At 33.8% G+C, this 18,965-nt stretch overlaps 5 protein-coding genes across 6 annotated transcripts; 2 read left to right on the plus strand and 3 right to left on the minus strand.

Annotated features, from left to right (window-relative positions):
• Positions 1–291: 291 nt before the first annotated feature.
• On the minus strand, positions 292–2,967 carry LOC120265615 (GDSL esterase/lipase At4g16230-like). 2 transcript variants are annotated; one of them, XM_039273560.1, is made up of 5 exons: positions 2,871–2,967; positions 2,073–2,203; positions 1,739–1,987; positions 1,404–1,659; positions 292–1,316 (listed from the first exon to the last, which is right to left on the minus strand). In XM_039273560.1, exons 1-5 carry the CDS (start codon positions 2,926–2,928, stop codon positions 1,093–1,095), a joined length of 918 nt encoding a protein of 305 aa, XP_039129494.1. In that variant the 5' UTR covers positions 2,929–2,967; the 3' UTR covers positions 292–1,092. The 2 variants fall into 2 exon arrangements, with proteins under 2 accessions (XP_039129494.1, XP_039129493.1); XM_039273559.1 differs by having other exon boundaries at positions 2,299–2,956.
• A 3,486-nt stretch (positions 2,968–6,453) lies between these two features.
• Positions 6,454–8,245, plus strand: LOC120265691 (probable pectinesterase 55). Its single transcript, XM_039273640.1, has 5 exons — positions 6,454–6,783; positions 6,893–7,085; positions 7,171–7,371; positions 7,482–7,720; positions 7,985–8,245. The coding sequence occupies exons 1-5, from the start codon at positions 6,527–6,529 to the stop codon at positions 8,145–8,147; spliced, it is 1,053 nt and encodes a 350-aa protein (XP_039129574.1). The 5' UTR covers positions 6,454–6,526; the 3' UTR covers positions 8,148–8,245.
• A 233-nt stretch (positions 8,246–8,478) lies between these two features.
• LOC120264692 (probable pectinesterase 67) lies at positions 8,479–9,864 on the plus strand. The gene is made up of 5 exons (XM_039272514.1): positions 8,479–8,747; positions 8,825–8,987; positions 9,065–9,265; positions 9,371–9,618; positions 9,708–9,864. Exons 1-5 carry the CDS (start codon positions 8,479–8,481, stop codon positions 9,862–9,864), a joined length of 1,038 nt encoding a protein of 345 aa, XP_039128448.1.
• A 283-nt stretch (positions 9,865–10,147) lies between these two features.
• Positions 10,148–11,317, minus strand: LOC120264693 (glycine-rich cell wall structural protein-like). The gene is made up of 2 exons (XM_039272515.1): positions 11,206–11,317; positions 10,148–11,163 (listed from the first exon to the last, which is right to left on the minus strand). The coding sequence occupies exons 1-2, from the start codon at positions 11,315–11,317 to the stop codon at positions 10,148–10,150; spliced, it is 1,128 nt and encodes a 375-aa protein (XP_039128449.1).
• A 3,363-nt stretch (positions 11,318–14,680) lies between these two features.
• On the minus strand, positions 14,681–18,361 carry LOC120265630 (probable serine/threonine-protein kinase DDB_G0267514). The gene is given in 14 exon segments (XM_039273579.1): positions 14,681–14,829; positions 14,932–15,026; positions 15,669–15,750; positions 15,832–15,881; positions 15,984–16,052; positions 16,138–16,236; positions 16,315–16,393; positions 16,580–16,622; positions 16,625–16,676; positions 16,772–16,840; positions 16,933–16,973; positions 17,056–17,581; positions 17,691–18,036; positions 18,130–18,361. Coding segments are annotated over 14 exon segments (1,797 nt in total). The 5' UTR covers positions 18,321–18,361; the 3' UTR covers positions 14,681–14,774.
• Between the last annotated feature and the right edge of the window lie 604 nt (positions 18,362–18,965).

Consider the following 18,965-nt stretch of genomic DNA (forward strand, 5'->3'; position numbering starts at 1 on the left):
TCCAACAAATAATCAATTTAATTCATATGTGCTTATTAATTTTTTTTTTTTAAACTTATCACATTTATTTAATTTACATGATTTAAAAAAATTAGTTAAAATTAGCAAATTATCTATATTTTATAAAATATTTTATTATTTTTTAAAATTACTCATGTTTAAAACTCTACTAAGTAGAATATATGATTTAATGTTTAGTTGATTGTGATTTATTGAAAATTGTACAACTATAAATATAAAAAATTTATTTAATATTTTACAAAATTTTTAAATAGACAAATAAAAAAAAAATATAAAAAATTATAAAATATTACAAGCAAAAATGAACCGAAGGAGTATCTGCCTAGTTCTCAAGAAAAAGAAGTCATTGAATTGTTGCATGCTATAGCAATGATCCCATCCCATTTCCATTTCCATTGAAGTTCTTTACTATGGACTCATCTAGTCCTTTTGTAGTATGCCTTTGCAAGCTCCACTCTATCTTCATATTCCTCTAAAAAATACTCTAATGTCTGCAAAGCAATATATTAATTAAGATGTTACTTGTATGTGCTATAGATATAAAGAGTGAAAGGAAGTACTAAAACTCACATTAATGAAATCCACTTTAGCACCAGTAATTCCAGCTTGTTTGAGATGATAATGCATTCATTGAATGACTAACTCAACTGTTTGAAGAGGATGTACTATCCCAATGTCCATACTGTACTGATTAATGCATTAATGAGAAAAGGTTTGTCTTTTCATCATCTATAACATATTGGAACATGAGTATCAAGTTATGAGTTTCAGAAAAAAGAACAAGAGCATACCTGGTTGCTGTCCTGTTTACATCTCCTTGAGAAGTTTTGATGCTCATTCAAGAGAGTTCTAAGTTTTTATAGAGCTTTCACATTTTCAATCCTTTAAAACTTAAGGTGTAAATGCAGTAAAACAGAAGCACAAGATGATAAACACCACCTCCTTATATTAATTATGGCATCACAAATACACACAGAAATACATCAATGTGTTCTAACTGAGAAACTGAAATATTAGGATTAATGCAGTAACATTATCAATGTGTATAACAATGAATTCAATAGAATAATCTCAAGCTTGGGAAAGCTCACGGATATTCATCGGAAAGATGACATTTGAGTTACCATCAAGCAATTGTTTAGCTATGATAATATTTGTAGTTTCAGTTGGGTGATATGGATCCCAGAACACATATTTTGTTCTATCCAAACAGATTTTGGCTTTCGGGCAACATGGTATCAGACCTCCATATCTTCCTGCAGTGCGACAACATGCCGAATCAGCAACCTCAAAACCTGCAGAAATGTAAATCAAAGTCAAATTCAAACCATGCAGTCACAAATTAGTGACATAATGCGCATCTTTGTATTGGTATTCGGTACCGTAGTGTCTATAGTTTTGAATGATATCTGATACAATACTGTTGACATTAGCGTATACAAAGATTGATCCATCAAGACTCGAGCTCAGCTCCTGCACAAGATCCTTCAACCTACTGTTGAAGTTTTCGGCCAACTGATTCGCTAAGTCGAAACACTTGGTGCTTGAGGATAGACTTTGTTCTCTCATGTATGGGATACAGCCTATAGGTCCGACATTTACGACAAGGATCTTCCTAGCATCCAAGTAATACAATCTCTACAGGAAATGCAATTCAGAAAAATTTTAAGCCATCCAAACAATACTATTAGAATGAAATGAAGTTTAAAAGGATTACTTTTAGTTGCTGTCTGTAACTGGAGATCAAGGATTCCACAAACATTTCCGGAGAAATTACAGCTCTTTTAGGAACTGAGAGAATTGGAATCAAGTAGTTGTTTATAAAGTCATTGGATCCAATTGTGACAGAGAAGAGAGCTTCCTTTCTGAGAAGTCTTAAAGCTGCTGTTCTTCCGACGCTTGAGATTATATCTTGCCTGGTTTTCGAATAGCAATCTATCTGAGTGTAGAGATTGAGACTTGCACCCTATAAAACAATCAACAGGTTCAATTCAACACATCCAAGCAGTAACAAAATTTACTAGTTTGAACTTTTACAGCAAGTTACTTACGAAAAATTTCCCGGTCTTCTTGAGAAGTCCTCCTCCTCCAGAAGCATAATTGACACCTTGCAGAACTGCAGGTCCAGTAGCACTAGGATCTAAATAAGGAGGCACCCAATTCTTCAATCCTACTTCTTGACCTGAATGGTAAAAAACATATTAGAAATACATACATATATATATATATATATAAACGACGACGCAAAGATTAAAGAAAATCATTCGGGTAATTTGCCTAAAATATCAGCTATTGTTCTTCCATTGGTAAAGCGGCCGGTTGGTTGCCGATGAGGCGAGAGATCAATCCCAAATGGAGGATAATTAGCTTTAGATAGAGTAAGAAGGTAATCATTATTTCCACCATCAACCAATGAATCACCAAAAATGAAGGAAGCATTAAGTGTACTACTACTTCCTGAGCCAAAACTCATCAATAAACAAACTGAAAATGTGAAAAGAAATTTGGATAACATCCTCATCACTGAATACATTGAACAATGTGAGTTGCAGGTCTCACCAAAAGTACTGCACTAAACTCTATACTCACAGTTGAACCAAACTAAAAGTGTGAAAACTTAGAAAAGAACTAAAACAACCAATTAAGATCACAACTTTGAGCTCTCATAGACATTTCTACAAATAGTTTGCATGCTATCAAAGCATAGGAACTTCATTGATGATTGATCCAACAAACAACCATAAACAAGCCCAAATAACACTACAATTGTACAAAAATATTAACAACCTCTCCATTATCTTCATAGGGAGCAGAAGGCATTGAATGAGGAGTGAAAACAAGCACCATACCAACCAACTTGTCAAGAATTGCTGTAGAGATAATGAGGTTTGTGCTATTGATCTTCATGGTTTCATCAAAAAGAGTTTGCCAACTTGCAAAGAGAGGGAATTCAATTCAATTGGGATTGTGTACTGTTTTTCACTATTAAAACTACTTAATTTTAAGATCTACCTACCACATGTTGTCCTTCCTTTGTGATCAATGCATGTATTTATTATTTGTTTATTTATTTATTTATTTATTTTAAAAAAATGGATAAATTTCTTAGAATCAAAATGCAATTATAAGAAACTCGAGTGAATATCACCATAATAATATTACAGGGGTTAAAATATTTAACTCTCATTAGAGATTGGGATTTTGACTTTCACCCAATGTATTGGTTAAAAAGTAATAATAAAAAATTATGTATGTTTGGGGTGACTTATCCAGGTTGTTAAAAAAATATAAAAAAATTTCAAATCAATACAAGCTTAAGAGTTAAAAAAAATAAAAAAAATACTGGTACACCTTAGAGATAGTTACCAAGAGTGGATCGCCTATACTAGCATAACTTATAAAATATTAACACAATGACCATGAACATTGGTGATAAATAATCTCTCTGTGTTACATGAAGTTTAATTCTTCAGTTTTATGTTTTTTTTCCTCTATAATGGCCTAATAGATTTACAGTCCATAACATCTTCACCCTAGACTAATTATCATCAAACCCTTTCTTGAATCCATTTATTTATGCTCTAATTAAATTTGTAACGAATTGCAAGTGTTGAAATCACCATTAATAATAAAATGAGAAAAAATATTTAAAACAAAAAAATTTATGAACTATATTAAATGTTTTGAATGCGGGACAAAATTTATTGATAAATAAATTTATTTTTTTTTTAAAAATAGATAAATCATAAATATTATAGAAAAAAAATAGAGATTACAAAATTTAAGAATAACAACAACAAGCTGAAGAGAACCCAAACAAAAAGAGAAGACTACAAAAAAAAGTGGAAGCATTTTATCTACTAGAAGTGATATAGATTACAAAATCAAATAAGTGGATAAAAAAAAATTTTATGGTGTAATTTCTAATAAAAATGAATAAATTATATGAAAAATATTGCGGAAAAACCTCCTCACGTTGGTATGGTGTGCTTTGTTATTAACAATATTTCTCTTCTTTAATCTCATTCACAAGATAAAATAATTACAATAAAAATAATTTTAAAATATATGCAATAAGGTACTGTTAAAATTAAGTCACTATACCATAATATCAATATGATTAATTATTTTTTTTTATTTTTTGAAAAAGTGGATAAACCACAGTCATACCATAATAAAGCCAGAACAAACACAGTACAACAGAAGTCCACTAGCTGTGGAACCCAACAAAAAAGAAGAACAACGGGCCTCCTCCTGACCCACATAAAAAACAAAAATAACTACCTCACTACATCATCCAGAGCCTCCCCAGTCGTCTGTGGCACCACTGCCCCCACAGACTGAGTTCCCGTGAAATCTAAACTGCGCCTAATGGAGGAAATAGAATCATCAAGAGTCGATCTCAACCCATCCGGAGCTGCAGAGAACCAAGATAAAATGAAATGATCAGCTTTGACTAAAACAGCATGCGGGCTCACACATTTATCTGCAAAAATAACATCATTTCTCGCAAGCCAAATAGCCCACACAAAAGCTTTTAAAGACCCCGTCCCCCCATCACACTGAATCGGCCGGCAAGGTAGCCCGCCAATCCCCCACAAGATCGAGCATCAACCTCTAAGCGCCGTAACTGGACTACTCTACTAAACTGTGCCCACACTTCCAAAGAGAAACGACATTGTAAGAAAAGATGATCCACAGATTCCACCGCCGTGACACGAGACACATGTGTCGCTCGAAGCTTGTTACATCTCCGCTTAGCCGATTTTTCGAGAGTCAAGATTTTTATCCTTCCAAGCTAACCAGCTTGAAGATATTGACCTTCCGCGGCAAGGTCCTTTCCAAAAACTTAGCAATTGGGCACCGAAGGCCCCCGTCATTCAGGCGGTCGTAGAAGGATTTGACAGAGAAGGAACCATTGGCGTTCAAGCTCCAAAACCTCACATCCTTATCAAGCCCGGCGGGGGAGATCCGGTTGACAAGGAGCATCTCAGAGTCAGTGTGCTCATCCGAAAATGGTTGTCGAACAAGAAGATGCCTCAAGTCGAACACAGAAGCATTCTGCATTGGAGAGGCTAAAAACTCATTCGGCCAAAGATACATAGGTGCGCGGCCATTGAGCCATCTGTCCTTCCAAAATAGCGCCTCCGTCCCAGAGCGGACTTTAACCGTAACACACCCATTAAAAGCCGATAAGCCTTTCAGGACCCCCGACCAGAAGAAAGAAACCCTGCCCCGCGGCAGGCTAAACATATTCCAAGACGTCAAATTGTAATTGAATTTAATCACCCTCGCACAACACCAATTTGAATCAGACAAAAATTTCCATCTCCATTTCCCCAGCAGGGCCATATTGAAAACAGACAGATTTAATATGTCCCAACCACCCTGTTCCTTCGAGCGACATATAGCCTGCCAAGCAACGAGACAGCACCTAGGGATATCCATGTCAGGACCCGACCACAAGAAATCTCGGCGCACCCGGTCAATCTCTTTAATGACCCATTTGGGAAGGCGAAACATGGACATCCAAAATGTTGGCAAGGAGGAAAGGACCGAATTTAAAAGAGTGAGCCTGCCACCGATAGATAGATAATTTGATTTCCACGTCGACAGGCGGCTTTTGATTTTGTCAATTAAACTCCTCCAGTCATGATTACGAGGCCTTCTTCCGGAAATCGGAATGCCCAGATAGGTAACTGGGAGACGGCTCACGGAACAACAAAAGGTATTATCATTTATCATTTCTTTTTCAAATTAACCAGTCAGCATCTTATACTAATTTATATAACGAACTTATTGTTTTTTTTTTTTTAAATTTTATAGATTTGATATGTTTGTTGACTAGTTTTAATTGAAACTAAAATTAAGTAGAATAAGTGTACATGCATACAATATTATACAAATACATACATAAATACTATTAATTTGATAATGCATGGAATGGAGCACGTACGTTGCATGAAAGGAAACTTAAATGAATTAAATAACATTTAATCATGTCATTTTCTGTTATACTCAGCATTGCTTTCAGACTTCTTGTCTTTTGTGAGAGATTATTTCTTGTAGTATTATGCAATATTCCATTTGTGTGAAGAGGCGTATTCCTTAAATTCAGGTCATGTGTTTATGAAGAAAATTCTCATCACTTTAAAAATAATCCTAAATATTATAATCAAGTTAATTATACATATATACATACATATATATCCTCCAATAATTTTTTTTTTATAATTTCATTAATCCAACGTACAAGTAATTAAATTCCAAATTACACGCCTAGCAAATGGCAAACTCATCAAGCAACAAACCATATATATATATATACATATTCTAAAACAAACAAAGAGACAAGATCAAAGAAAAGGATATATCAACCAGCCAGAAACATGCAAAATAGATGCCTGAAAAAAATCTCAGTGAATTCTTCAAAAAATTAACTTACCAAATTTGGTAAAATGTTGTGACACACCCTTTAAAAGTTCAATGCTTATCTTTCTCTTTTATGTACTTCATGCTAATTTGCACTCCTGTATCAGTTCAAAACATGGACCTACTCTTCTTCTTCTTCTTCTCCTCCATTTCTTTTCCGAAACTCATCATCGGCAACAATGTTGAGTCACAGGCTCCCTTAATTAACAAATTCATCACCGTCGATCAAAAAGGCGGCGGTAACTTCAAGACTATCAGCGCGGCGATCTCCGCCGTCCCTCAAAACAACAATCAGTGGATCAAAATTCTTGTCAAATCCGGAGTATACAGGTACACAATATATACAACTATATAAAATAAACATTTAATATTATATCATAGCAAGTTAACATATAATTCTAATAAATATATGTATATATGTGTGTGTGTGTGTTTCCAGGGAGAAGGTGTTTATAACTAAGGACAAAAGGTTTATAATGCTAGAAGGAGAAGGGGCTAATAACACATCAGTGGAATGGGGAGATCATTTAACTAAAAGCCCACTTGATTTCCCCATGAAAAAAACTGATGCAGAGACTGCCACCTTAAGGGTTTTTGGGACTAATATTGTTGTCAAGTATATAGCCATCAAGGTGAATTAAATTAATACATACATACATAAATATAGGAATATTAATGTTGATTATATTGAAAATTAATTATATTGATTAATTGCAGAACACTTATAATGGAGGAGCTAAGAATAGAGTACAAGCATTGGCTGCAATGGTATCAGGAGATAAGATTGCCTTCTACCATTGTCTCTTCTATGGAATTCAAGACACTCTTTGTGACTTTCAAGGTCGCCATTACTATAAAGCTTGCTACATCCTAGGTGCTGTTGATTTCATCTGGGGCAATGCTCAAACTATTTATCAGGTTCATATATATATATATATATATACATCTTTTGAACATAATATTTAATTATATGTATGTATGTATATGTATATATTATGAAGATGAAGATATATAATTAATGAGTGTAGGGATGTGTGATTGAGAGCGTTGGGGAGTATGTGACTGAAGGGTATATAACAGCTCATGGGAGAGATAATGAAACACAAACAACTGGTTTTGTGTTTGAGAACTGCACCATCACTGGAACACTAAAGACATACCTAGGAAGACCTTGGCGTCCATTTGCAAGGGTTCTTTTTTATGGATGTTTTATGGAAAATATCATTGATCCTTTAGGTTGGGATAGTTTTTATCATGGTGATAATGAGTATGTTCTTCTTCTTCTTCTTCTTCTTCTTCTTCCTTTCATTTGGAATAGCTTTCACAAAATTCAACACGAATATGAATCCAGAGTTAGGTTAATATTTTCAGCTCCGGGGTTAGCAACCTCAGCTCTGGAATTAGTATTCGTGTGATTTTTCGTGCATGCTATTCGTGATAAATATTTATCATTGCTCATGTATGTATTAATTTATATATGTGCAATTAATTTCAAATATTTGTTGATATGTATATGTTTGTTGTGTTGCAGGAGAAATACATATTATGCAGAAATAGATTGTCATGGACCGGGAGCAGACAAATCGAAAAGAGTACCATGGGAGAAGAATCCCACCGAAGCTCAGGCGAAGCAGTTCACTGATATTACCTTCATCGATAATGATGGATGGATTGGCAAGCAACCGTTTTATTGATCAAGTTAATTAATTATAACCTTGTTATTCTTACCAATTTCCCATATTATGATTTATGAAACATGTAGAAATGTATTAACACTTTGATCTATATATATATATATGACATTTGATATAAATATATATTGATGATATCTTGTTTCATTCATTATTATTATTGTAAGTTAAGCTTAATTAACCACTTTAAAACAATTTCTAGCCCTATATAGCAACTTCCGTCTTTCACTCTCAACCTTGAAGCCATTAAAAACAAACTCATATTAATCTTTAATTCATTCTCCTCCTCCTTTTTAATCACTATGATCATCTTCATCATCATTTAATTACCAAGATGAAATTAATGTTGCATTCATCTCATTTCTTCATCCTCTTCATCTTTCTCTTTCTCTTCAATATATTTGAACCTTGCTTTGCTCATTATAGAGATCATAAAGATCTCATTGATGCACCTCTCCTCACCTCAAAGTTATCAACCAATCGAACAATCATCGTTAGCCAACAAGGTAAAGATCACTTCACTTCGATTCAAGACGCAATCAATTCCGTCTCCGATGATAACTCCAAGTGGATCATCATCCATCTCCGTCCCGGTGTTTATCGGTAACTAATAATCACACATTGGTTAATTTAGTAAATATGAATATAAATAAATAACCACAAGTCTCAAATTGATGCAGGGAAAAAGTTATTGTGCCGAAGAACAAGCAATACATCTTCTTGAGAGGAAATGGCAAAGGGAGAACATCAATTATATGGAATGCAAGCTCAACAAACAACACATTATCAGCCACCTTCACCAACTATGCCGATAATTTCATCGCATTCGGCATTAGCTTCAAGGTTTCCATTTTTATTTTTATATTTTTCATACTACTCCAATGAGAACATGAATTATATACATATATATATACATACAGAACGATGCTTCGATCGGGAAATCGCCGTTTCGACAAGCAGTAGCGGCAATGGTGGCCGGAGACAAAGTTGCCTTTTATCATTGTGCATTTTACAGCAAACACAACACCCTCTTTGATTATAAGGGCAGACATTATTATGAGATCAATTACATTCAAGGCAACATTGACTTCATCTTTGGCCGTGGACAGTCCATATTTCAGGCATGCATATATATATATATATATACTAAACCCTAACCCTAACCCTAACCCTAACCCTAATTATTTGAACATGAATATGATTAAAGAGTGATCATTTTCATGCAGAACTGTGAGATCTTTGTGTTAGAAGATGACAGGGCTAAGATACATGGCTCTATTACTGCACATCATAGAAAATCTCCAGACGATGAAAGTGCCTTTATCTTCTTGAAAGGAAGAGTTTATGGGGTTGGTGAAGTGTATTTAGGGAGACCAAGGAGCCCTTATTCTAGGGTCATCTTCTCTAGGACTTATCTTTCTAAGACTATCACCTCTCAAGGCTGGACAAACTGGAGCTATGATGGACCCTTGAAGTATATATACATACATTTATTTATTAACTTTTGACTTTAAACTTTTTCATTAATTAGTTCATTAATTGTTTTTGTTATTTTTTTTTCAGGAATATTATATATGGAGAACATAAATGCAGTGGACCTGGTGCAAACCATTATGGACGTGTTCCATGGTCATTGCAGCTCAGTGATGAAGAAGCAGCACCATTTTTGACTGTAGATTATATCAGTGGCAAACAATGGCTTCCTGCTTATTATTATTAGCTTTAAGTATTCAGTTAATTGTAATTAATTACTTACTAATTACACTCATGCTTTTGTATATTAATTTGTTATGTTATGCACTGCTTCCATTTGTAGATGCATGTTCTAATTAACAATTGTAATGGATCATAAACTTTCTACTCAAGATAACTTAATTTATTGGATTTAATAGTGCATATATATATGGAAATTATTAGGATAAAAACAGTAGATTAAAAGCTAATAGCACACACATATACTTAATTAAATATTTAATTATGAGTTGTAGGAGGTGCATGCATGCTTAAAAGCCTCCTTCCCCTCCACCGCCACCACTGCCGCCTCCGAAGCCTCCGCCGGCACCACCACCACCACCATGACCACCTCCAACACCTCCGCCACCACCGAAGCCTCCACCGGCTCCACCACCTACGCCTCCACCGATGCCCCCACCATGACCACCGCCAAATCCTCCACCGGCACCACCACCACCACCAATGCCTCCGCCATGACCACCGCCAAAGCCTCCACCAGCACCACCGCCAATGCCTCCCCCGGCACCACCACCGCCACCTATGCCTCCACCATGACCTCCACCAACGCCTCCACCGGAACCACCGCCTGCACCACCACCAATGCCTCCACCGGTTCCACCTCCACTGCCGATGCCTCCACCATGACCACCACCTATGCCTCCACCGGAACCACCTCCACCACCGATGCCTCCGCCGGAACCACCACCTATCCCTCCACCGGAACCACCTCCACCACCGATACCTCCACCGGAACCACCACCTATCCCTCCACCAGAACCACCTCCTCCACCGATGCCTCCACCATGACCACCACCTATCCCTCCACCGGAACCACCGCCGCCACCAATGCCTCCACCGGAGCCACCTCCGCCACCGATGCCTCCACCATGACCACCACCTATCCCTCCACCGGAACCACCTCCGCCACCAATACCTCCACCATGACCACCACCTATCCCTCCACCAGAACCACCACCACCACCAATGCCTCCACCTCCGCCACCTCCGACACCAATACCTCCACCATGACCACCACCTATCCCTCCACCAGAACCACCACCACCACCAATACCTCCAGCGGAGCCACCTCCACCACCGATACCTCCACCGTGACCACCACCTATCCCTCCACCGGAACCACCTCCGCCACCAATGCCTCCACCATGACCACCACCTATTCCTCCGCCTACACCAGCTCCACCACCATGACCACCACCATGCCCACCACCAATACCAAAACCACCACCTTTACCTCCTCCAAAGCCTCCACCAGCACCACCACCACCTCCAAAACCACCACCACCACCTCCTCCACCTCCACCTTCACCTCCAATAAAAGTATCCTTCTCTAAACGCCTCCCTTCCACAACCCCCACAATCATAACCAAACCCAAAACCATCAACCCCATCACTCCCACACACTTCCCAAACCTCCCCATCTCTTCAATATTAACCAAGTTTTCACTCACTCACAACCTACTTCACTTCTTGTGTAGTGCCCATCTATTTATACACTGAAAAAACATATAAATGCAGGTAGTTGGGACGATGACGCATATATCTATATATGCACAAATATCATACACTGTAATGCATACTAAAAAGGTTGGCAATATTGACATGGACGTCAAATTAATTAAGATCTTGATCCTTATTTCTCTTCTGATAACGTTGTCGCACATGGAGTTTAATGCACGTCCCCAACTCTCACCCAACTTCTATGACCAATAACAGGCCACCTGGCAAAGATCTCACCGTCTATTCTACTTTAAATTTCGTGCTCTAATTAATATCATTGATAGTGATAATGTCCCACTCTGGCCCTTTGTTTGACTTTCACTTTGACTTTCTTTCCCTCCTTACATAAATTGTGTACCATTTGATACTACTAGCTAGCATGTTTCCAGTACCTTAGCTCAGTATCACCATATGAGTTTTATTTTTAATTTTTTAAGAAAATAATACATACATTAAAAATAAATCATTAGCAATGAATAAACTAAAATTGAAATATTAAAAATAAAATAGAAAGAACACACAAAACAATAATGATAGAACAGAGTCAACAGAGTCTTGTTTTTTATTTTATTGGAGGTGTCAGTGAGTTATTTAATGGTTTTATTAAATTTTAAAAATAATATTGAACAATTTTAATTTTAAAATTTATTATGGTTTGACACACATGTCCTAAAGCACTAAAGATTTCAGGTTTTAGAATGGATTTTTTTTTCAAAGAAGGTTAGTGATGAGAAGCAGCGGACTGTCGGTGCATGTGCGCTGTCATTGTTGTTTTGTTGGTGGTGGTCACGCGGATAGATTTTGTGTTTATTTTTAGATTTACTAATATTATTATTTGTAATTTTTGATTTTTTATTCGATTTATTTTTTATTTTTCAAATTAAAATAAAAACCAATTTCCTTATGTTTTATATAATTGAGTCCAAACTGAACTCAATTAGGGGTGTATATAAGTTTAGCTTTGCCACGTTCAAGTTCAACTTATTACTATTTCAACCAAGCTCGAGCTCGAGCTCGGCCGAGTTTATTTCAAGCTTTATTAGTAAGGCTCGGGGCTCAGCTTGTTAAGAAATTTTGAGGCTTAGGTTCGGCTCATTAGCTCAATTAAGGTTCGACAATTTTTTTATTTTTTATTTTTGTATTCAAGTGTGTCGTTGAAGCTCATTTAATGAATCATTATCAAGTTCTGCTCGGTTTAATTTGAGCTCGAGAATTATTTTAGTAAAATAATAATTTAAACTTATATATGGAATCATTTAAGACTTGGACCGCTTGGCACGAGTTTATGCTCGAATTCAAGCTCATTAGACATCTAATTAAATAAGTCAACAATAATAAAAAAAATAAATATGTAAAAACAAACACCCACAACTTTTTTTTTGTAAATAAGCCTCTAATGATACAATAAACTACTTATTTAACGATTTTTGTAAACAAACTTTTAACGATATAATAAATGAGTTTGTTCACGAGCCTTAATGAGGCGAGCTTAGTGGTATTTATACTCGGCTAGTTTATCTTACAAGCTCAATAATTAGGCTTGAGAGTCGTTCGTTTACCTTAATGAACTAGCCGAGTCGAACCCTTGACTAGCCGACCCTTCGAGCTTTTAACAAACGCATTGGTTCATTTATAGACCTAAACTCTCTCTCCCTCTCTCTCTCGCTCTATATATATATATATATGTGTGTGTGTGTGTGTTGCTTTAGGTTTGTATTTTCCAAATTTAGTTTTATTTATTTATTCAATTATTTATGCATGATGATTTATTATTTTTTTTTAAAAAAATAAATGTGTGGTCCTTCAAAATTATCGGAAAAAAAAATTCATGTGGTCATTAAGATTTGCTTCTAAAGAACAGACAAATCCTCAAAAATCAAAAGTAGTCACCGACCACCTATATTTGAAAAAAAAAAAAAGACTCTAATTATATATATAATTTTAATTAAATTGTACAAATATAAATAAAAACCTTGATGATTTTCCAAAAGATTTGCTTCAAATTCATTAAGTTTTATTTATTAATTAAATTATTTATGCATGATGATTTATTTAAAAAATAAATGAATTTGTGGTTCTTCAAATTTATAAGGGGAAAAAAATATATAAATGGTAACTTTTTTTTTTTTTTTTTTTTTGAGTGACACAAAACAGAGAATTGAATGCAATTAGATTTAATAAACTAATCATTTCCATTTAGGTAACAAATACCAAGTCTATCCCATATTTAGTAAAGATAATGCTCATTTTTATTAAGAACTCCATCTTATAATTTCAGAACACTTCGAGTTAAGAATTAAATTGTATCAAAATCTTTAAAAAAATAACATATAATTACATGCAAATAAAAACATATGGAGAAAGTTCATTTTTTTTTTATGTGTTTCGTTCTTATATTAAAAATAAACAATGTTTTGCAAAAACAATACTAATATTAACAAAAACTTTTATAGGTTATTTAAAACAAGATATTTAAATAAAAAGGAAAAAATGGCTTTTATTATGAATACTATAAAAATAGTGAATGTTGACTGTAGCAAATGATGGGACAATGGCAATATACCAAATGATATTACTGTAGCAGCCGCCCACATTATATTATAGGAATTGTCGATCTGTAGTAGCCGCCCATGTTTTATTTTATTGTAGCAACTGCTATCACTATTATATTTTCACTTATCAATGTATTTTGAACTATTGGTTCGAATTAATTTTGATCATTTATTTCTTTCTTGAATGATTATAAGTACTCCGGTTTGTTATGAATAAAATAGTGAAGAAGTAATAAGAAGAGGTAAATAAAATCAAAGGTGTTCAGTATATATAATTTTTTGTTTCTCTTTATATTTATTGCATATTCATGGATATATAAATATTAAGGATGAATTATTACTTGCATTAACAATAGCTTTTAGTTGTTTTGTTAGGTTTAATTGTTTCATGGCCATCCCATTTGAAGGACAAGTGCCAAAAAAAGCCAAATCTCTTCATTAATACTTTACCAACCTTTTTGAAAGATCAAGTGACGAAATTAATTTTTTTCAAAGCTTCCCTTTTCAAACCCATGCCAACCATGACAATCTTTCTTATCATGCTTTTTATTTAATATCTATATCATTTGTTATTACCAATAATAACTCTAGAAAGTTCCTTTTTTCTTCTTTTATTTTATTCATAAATCATTAAAATAGAAGCCCTTAACTTACTTTTATCATCCAAATAAAATTAAAAAAATCACTCACAAAAATTATTATAAAACATATAAAAATTTTCAATAACTGATATGAAATAACTGAAGAAATGCATAACTATTACATTAATAAAATAGATGCATTACTCAAGACAAGATATTTGACTTTGTGTACTGTATTGTTTCTGTTACTCTTTAATTTTTTCAAGCAATTCTTCAAAAGATGGCCGACAATAAGGGTCACTAATAAAACACAAAAGTTAAATTAGCTCAAAGTAATCTAATTAAAAACTTAATAAAATACTTTATTAACATGATAAAAAAATTACTTATGTATAAATATACCTATGCCAACAACTTTTTATAATTGACTCCCATTTTGGGTCCAAGTCTTTTGGTATCTCCAATCTTTGGTTCATGAAACCAACTGCACCAATCACCTATATAATTTACCGATAAAATAACCAATAACAGCATCATGTAACAATTCTGAATTATAAAAAAAAAAAAATCAAATTTGATTTATTTACGTATATAATATATATATATATATATTACATGGCATACACTATTAAAATTACTAATTCTTTAAGCAATAGAATTATAACTTTATTTAAATTCCTAAAATACTTTGGCAATATTAATGTTTATTTGAATGTAATAAATAAAATTTGATTAAAATCTTTTGAGGTATATATGCAAAAATATTGACTTAACTATTATAAAAAAATTTTAAATTTTGACGTAATGAATAAAATGAATTTAATTTTTTTAGGTGTATATACACAAAAATATTAATTTTATGATGATTGAAATTTATATATATCATATTGGCATTTGGTTTATTGTGAGGTAAATAATCAGGCAAATTTTTAAGATATATAGAAAAAAAAACCCTTTATATATATATATATATATATAGAAGAAACTTCAAGCAGGTGTACAAGTAATTTTATGTTTCTCCAAATGTAATAATAATAATAATAATAATAATAATAATAATAATAATAATAATAATAATAAGTGAAAAAAATCTAAATAAAAATGGAGTATTTTTTTTTTAAAAAAAAAGAGAATAATACCTGCATGGAATTCAAATTATCCCATGGGATCTTCTCAGTAACAAGCTCCCACAGTATCACTCCATAACTATAAACATCAGACCTGAATTTCCACAACAAGACATTAATTACATAATTATTAACCTTCTTAAAAAATAATAATAATAAAATTAATACAACTTACTTCTCATCTGATGGCTCATCACGAAGAACTTCAGGAGCCATCCATTGTGGCTTCAAATAAAAATTAATTAAAATAAAACAAATTAAATTATACTTTCAGAAATCATATAAATAAAAGCTAGTAAAAATACAAAGATATAATTATACACATACTGTTCCTTTCCCACTCTTTGTCATCAAATAAGTCTCATGTTTCAGTCTTGACAGACCAAAGTCTCCAACCTACAAACATTAATTTTCATGTAACATCATCAAAATCATCGAAGTTATTTTATAAAGACGATAAATTCGAATACAATAAACCAACCTTCACTGTCCAATTTTTATCTACTAACAAGTTCGACGATTTCAAATCTCGATGAATGACAGGAGGATTGCATTTATGCAGATAATTCATGCCTCTTGCCTAATAATTCATAAACAAGTTTCAGAAATTATTTCTGTTGATACTTTAACAGAGTGACTGATTTAGATCATTGCTTACAACATCTAATGCGACGTGAATTCTGCGTTTCCAATCTAATCGGTTTACATTCCTTCGAAGTACCCGAAATAGGCTCCCTCTGCAACACAAAGAAATTTAGCATCTACATGTTCATGATTAGCTCGAAATAATAGTTTGACATCAATTAATTTGGAAAATATGGATTTGAATATATATATATATATATATATATCTGAGTTTTTCATTGAACTAAGATAATATGTATGTTTGGTTTGTATTTAACAAAGAAGCGAAGATTGAATACCGGGGAAGGAATTCAGTGATGATTGAAAGGTGTTGCGGAGAACAGCTCCCATGAAAAGAAGTATATTCGGATGCCTTAGCCTCTTCATTACTGATATCTTCGCAAAACCGAAAAGAAGGAAAAATACGAAAAATCACAATGTGATTTGTTTCAATTAGTAGCAAAAATTTTGATTGTTAACCATAATCATACCTCTTTTTTGAAAGAAAGTATAGTTTCATCTGAGTATTCACATTTTGGGAATACTTTGACTGCAACATCCTGCAAACAAAACACAAAATTATTCTTTTTGTTGCAATATTTTTGCTGCTGAATTGTTATTCATTTAGATAAATATAAGTCGATGAACATACCGAACCATACCAAAGAGCATGATAAACCGTTCCGTAAGAACCTATAATACAGATACATAAGATAACATCGTAATATATCGAACATGCATGAAGGAAAAATACGATAAAAAATTAAGCAAATACCTTGACCAATTTGTACTCCAATTGAGAGATCTTCCCATACAATTTCATAATCTAAACAGTCAATCTCCATTTCAACTTTCTGCATTGTGTTACTACTTGTGCTTCCACTGCTGTTAATACTATTTGAACTATCTGCATTGAAAGATGACGATGATTCTTGAGCATCAAGAGTAATTTCATTCCTACTTCTCTCATTCACTGAATTACTTTGTTTCATATTAGATTCTGATGAATTCCTTAAATTATAAGAATCATTGTCTTCTATCGATGGCCAAACGGATCGGTTTATTGCATTACCACCGTCTTTTTCTGTCGCTCTTCCAGGCCATGACATGCCTTTCTTAGTAATCCAAGTCTCTGCTTTTAAACTTATTAAGTTCAGAGATAATGTCTTCTTCTCTACTTCCTCATTTCTTTCAGGAATTATCGGCTCACTTGTCATCGAATCACTTTGCCGTCTTGCAAGGCTATTCTCCATCGTCGCCGTCTTAATCCTCGAAAGAACTCTTTCGGTCATCTTAGCAGCCTGTATTTCATCAAGAAGCAGACACAATAACAAGAACAGAGTAAACAATATATCTTTGATAGTATATCAAAATTTAAGGGAAAAAAAAAAAGAAAACTACAAAACTCACAAGATTAGAAAATTTTTCAGCAATTGAAGCTGAAAGAGGCTGTTGACAACTGATCTTCTCTGGTAAATGAACTTCCCGAAAACATCGTAAATCACTCGAAACACAAATTATACCAATGAAAATCCCATGATCATCATAAAAAGGAGAGTTTGCAGCAACAGCTAAAAATCTCTCCCCACTCTTATTTTTCAAAGGAAATTTCCCCATCCAACTCTCCCCTTTTATGCTTCTATATACTATATTACTCCCAATACCGAAATCTCGGGCATCGACTAATAACTCTATTGCATCCTTTCCAATTGCTTCTAATTCTGAATATCCATAAAGCTTCTCAGCTGCAGTATTCCTGCATGTACACCATATAAAGATAACAGAAACATATGAAACATAGACTTTTTTTCTGATACACTAAAATACCAAATATAATTCAGAGACAGACCAGTAAATAATTTTTCCAGAGAGATCAAATATGTGAACAGATTGTCCCATGGATTGAAGTATATTGAGATATTGATTATCGGACCGACGATTATCTCCGAGCATCAACCTCGACATCTCCTGCTTCAACAGTGCATGTTCTGCCTCTAGTTCTCTTATTTTCTTCATCAACTCATCATTACCAAACTCCATCTTCTTCAAAGTACTGAGAAAAGAATCAGTGATATATATATATATATATATATATAAAGAAGCAAAATTTTGTCTTGAAGTTGGGATGATATATAATTAAATTGAGAACTTGTGAATACAAGAAGATGGAGGAGTCAACAAAATACATCAGTTTTCATAAATAACTGAAAAGATTCACAGTTTCTGATAAGAAAGTTGGAGTTCTGTTGCTGATTTTGGTCTCTGAAAGCCATGCATGTGCATGCTTTGGTCCGTGAACCTTCAATGCAAAGTGAGGAAGAATGCTGATGATCAAGCAATCAGTCAATGACAAGTTGCAAAATTCTTTAATTTAATCATGTGAAAAGTTGCCCCGTTTTGAATTTTTGAGATAGGAAACATTGAAATTAATAAGTTTTGCATTTTTCTTTGCCCTCTTGTGCAAATGTTTGCTTGTTTAATCAATTAAAAAAAGTTTTGTATAATTTGAAGAGGTGGTATGTAGCCAACAGACCTCTTTTTTAAATGGATAAACCACAACTAAATTAAAAAGAAACCAGTACAGAAAGTCTATCATCGATAACAAAGAACCTCCAAACAACAACCACAAGAAGTGATCACAACACAACAAAACGAAACCAAACAAAACTAGAGACTGAAACCAAA

This window comes from Dioscorea cayenensis, chromosome 7 (genome assembly GCF_009730915.1).
Source record: "Dioscorea cayenensis subsp. rotundata cultivar TDr96_F1 chromosome 7, TDr96_F1_v2_PseudoChromosome.rev07_lg8_w22 25.fasta, whole genome shotgun sequence".
Taxonomy (NCBI): domain Eukaryota; kingdom Viridiplantae; phylum Streptophyta; class Magnoliopsida; order Dioscoreales; family Dioscoreaceae; genus Dioscorea; species Dioscorea cayenensis.

Coding starts and splice junctions, on each gene's coding strand:
- LOC120265691 (XM_039273640.1), top strand. CDS start 6,527: ATGTACTTCATGCTAATTTGCACTCCTGTATCAGTTCAAAACATGGAC. Junction 7,086..7,170: donor TCAAGTATATAGCCATCAAG/GTGAATTAAATT, acceptor GATTAATTGCAG/AACACTTATAATGGAGGAGC. Junction 7,721..7,984: donor TTTTATCATGGTGATAATGA/GTATGTTCTTCT, acceptor GTTGTGTTGCAG/GAGAAATACATATTATGCAG.
- LOC120264693 (XM_039272515.1), bottom strand. CDS start 11,317: ATGGGGAGGTTTGGGAAGTGTGTGGGAGTGATGGGGTTGATGGTTTTG. Junction 11,164..11,205: donor GAAGGATACTTTTATTGGAG/GTGAAGGTGGAG, acceptor GTGGTTTTGGAG/GTGGTGGTGGTGCTGGTGGA.
- LOC120264692 (XM_039272514.1), top strand. CDS start 8,479: ATGAAATTAATGTTGCATTCATCTCATTTCTTCATCCTCTTCATCTTT. Junction 8,988..9,064: donor CATTCGGCATTAGCTTCAAG/GTTTCCATTTTT, acceptor ATATACATACAG/AACGATGCTTCGATCGGGAA. Junction 9,266..9,370: donor GTGGACAGTCCATATTTCAG/GCATGCATATAT, acceptor ATTTTCATGCAG/AACTGTGAGATCTTTGTGTT.
- LOC120265615 (XM_039273559.1), bottom strand. CDS start 2,554: ATGTATTCAGTGATGAGGATGTTATCCAAATTTCTTTTCACATTTTCA. Junction 1,988..2,072: donor AGAAGACCGGGAAATTTTTC/GTAAGTAACTTG, acceptor ATTGTTTTATAG/GGTGCAAGTCTCAATCTCTA. Junction 1,317..1,403: donor TCAAAACTATAGACACTACG/GTACCGAATACC, acceptor ACATTTCTGCAG/GTTTTGAGGTTGCTGATTCG.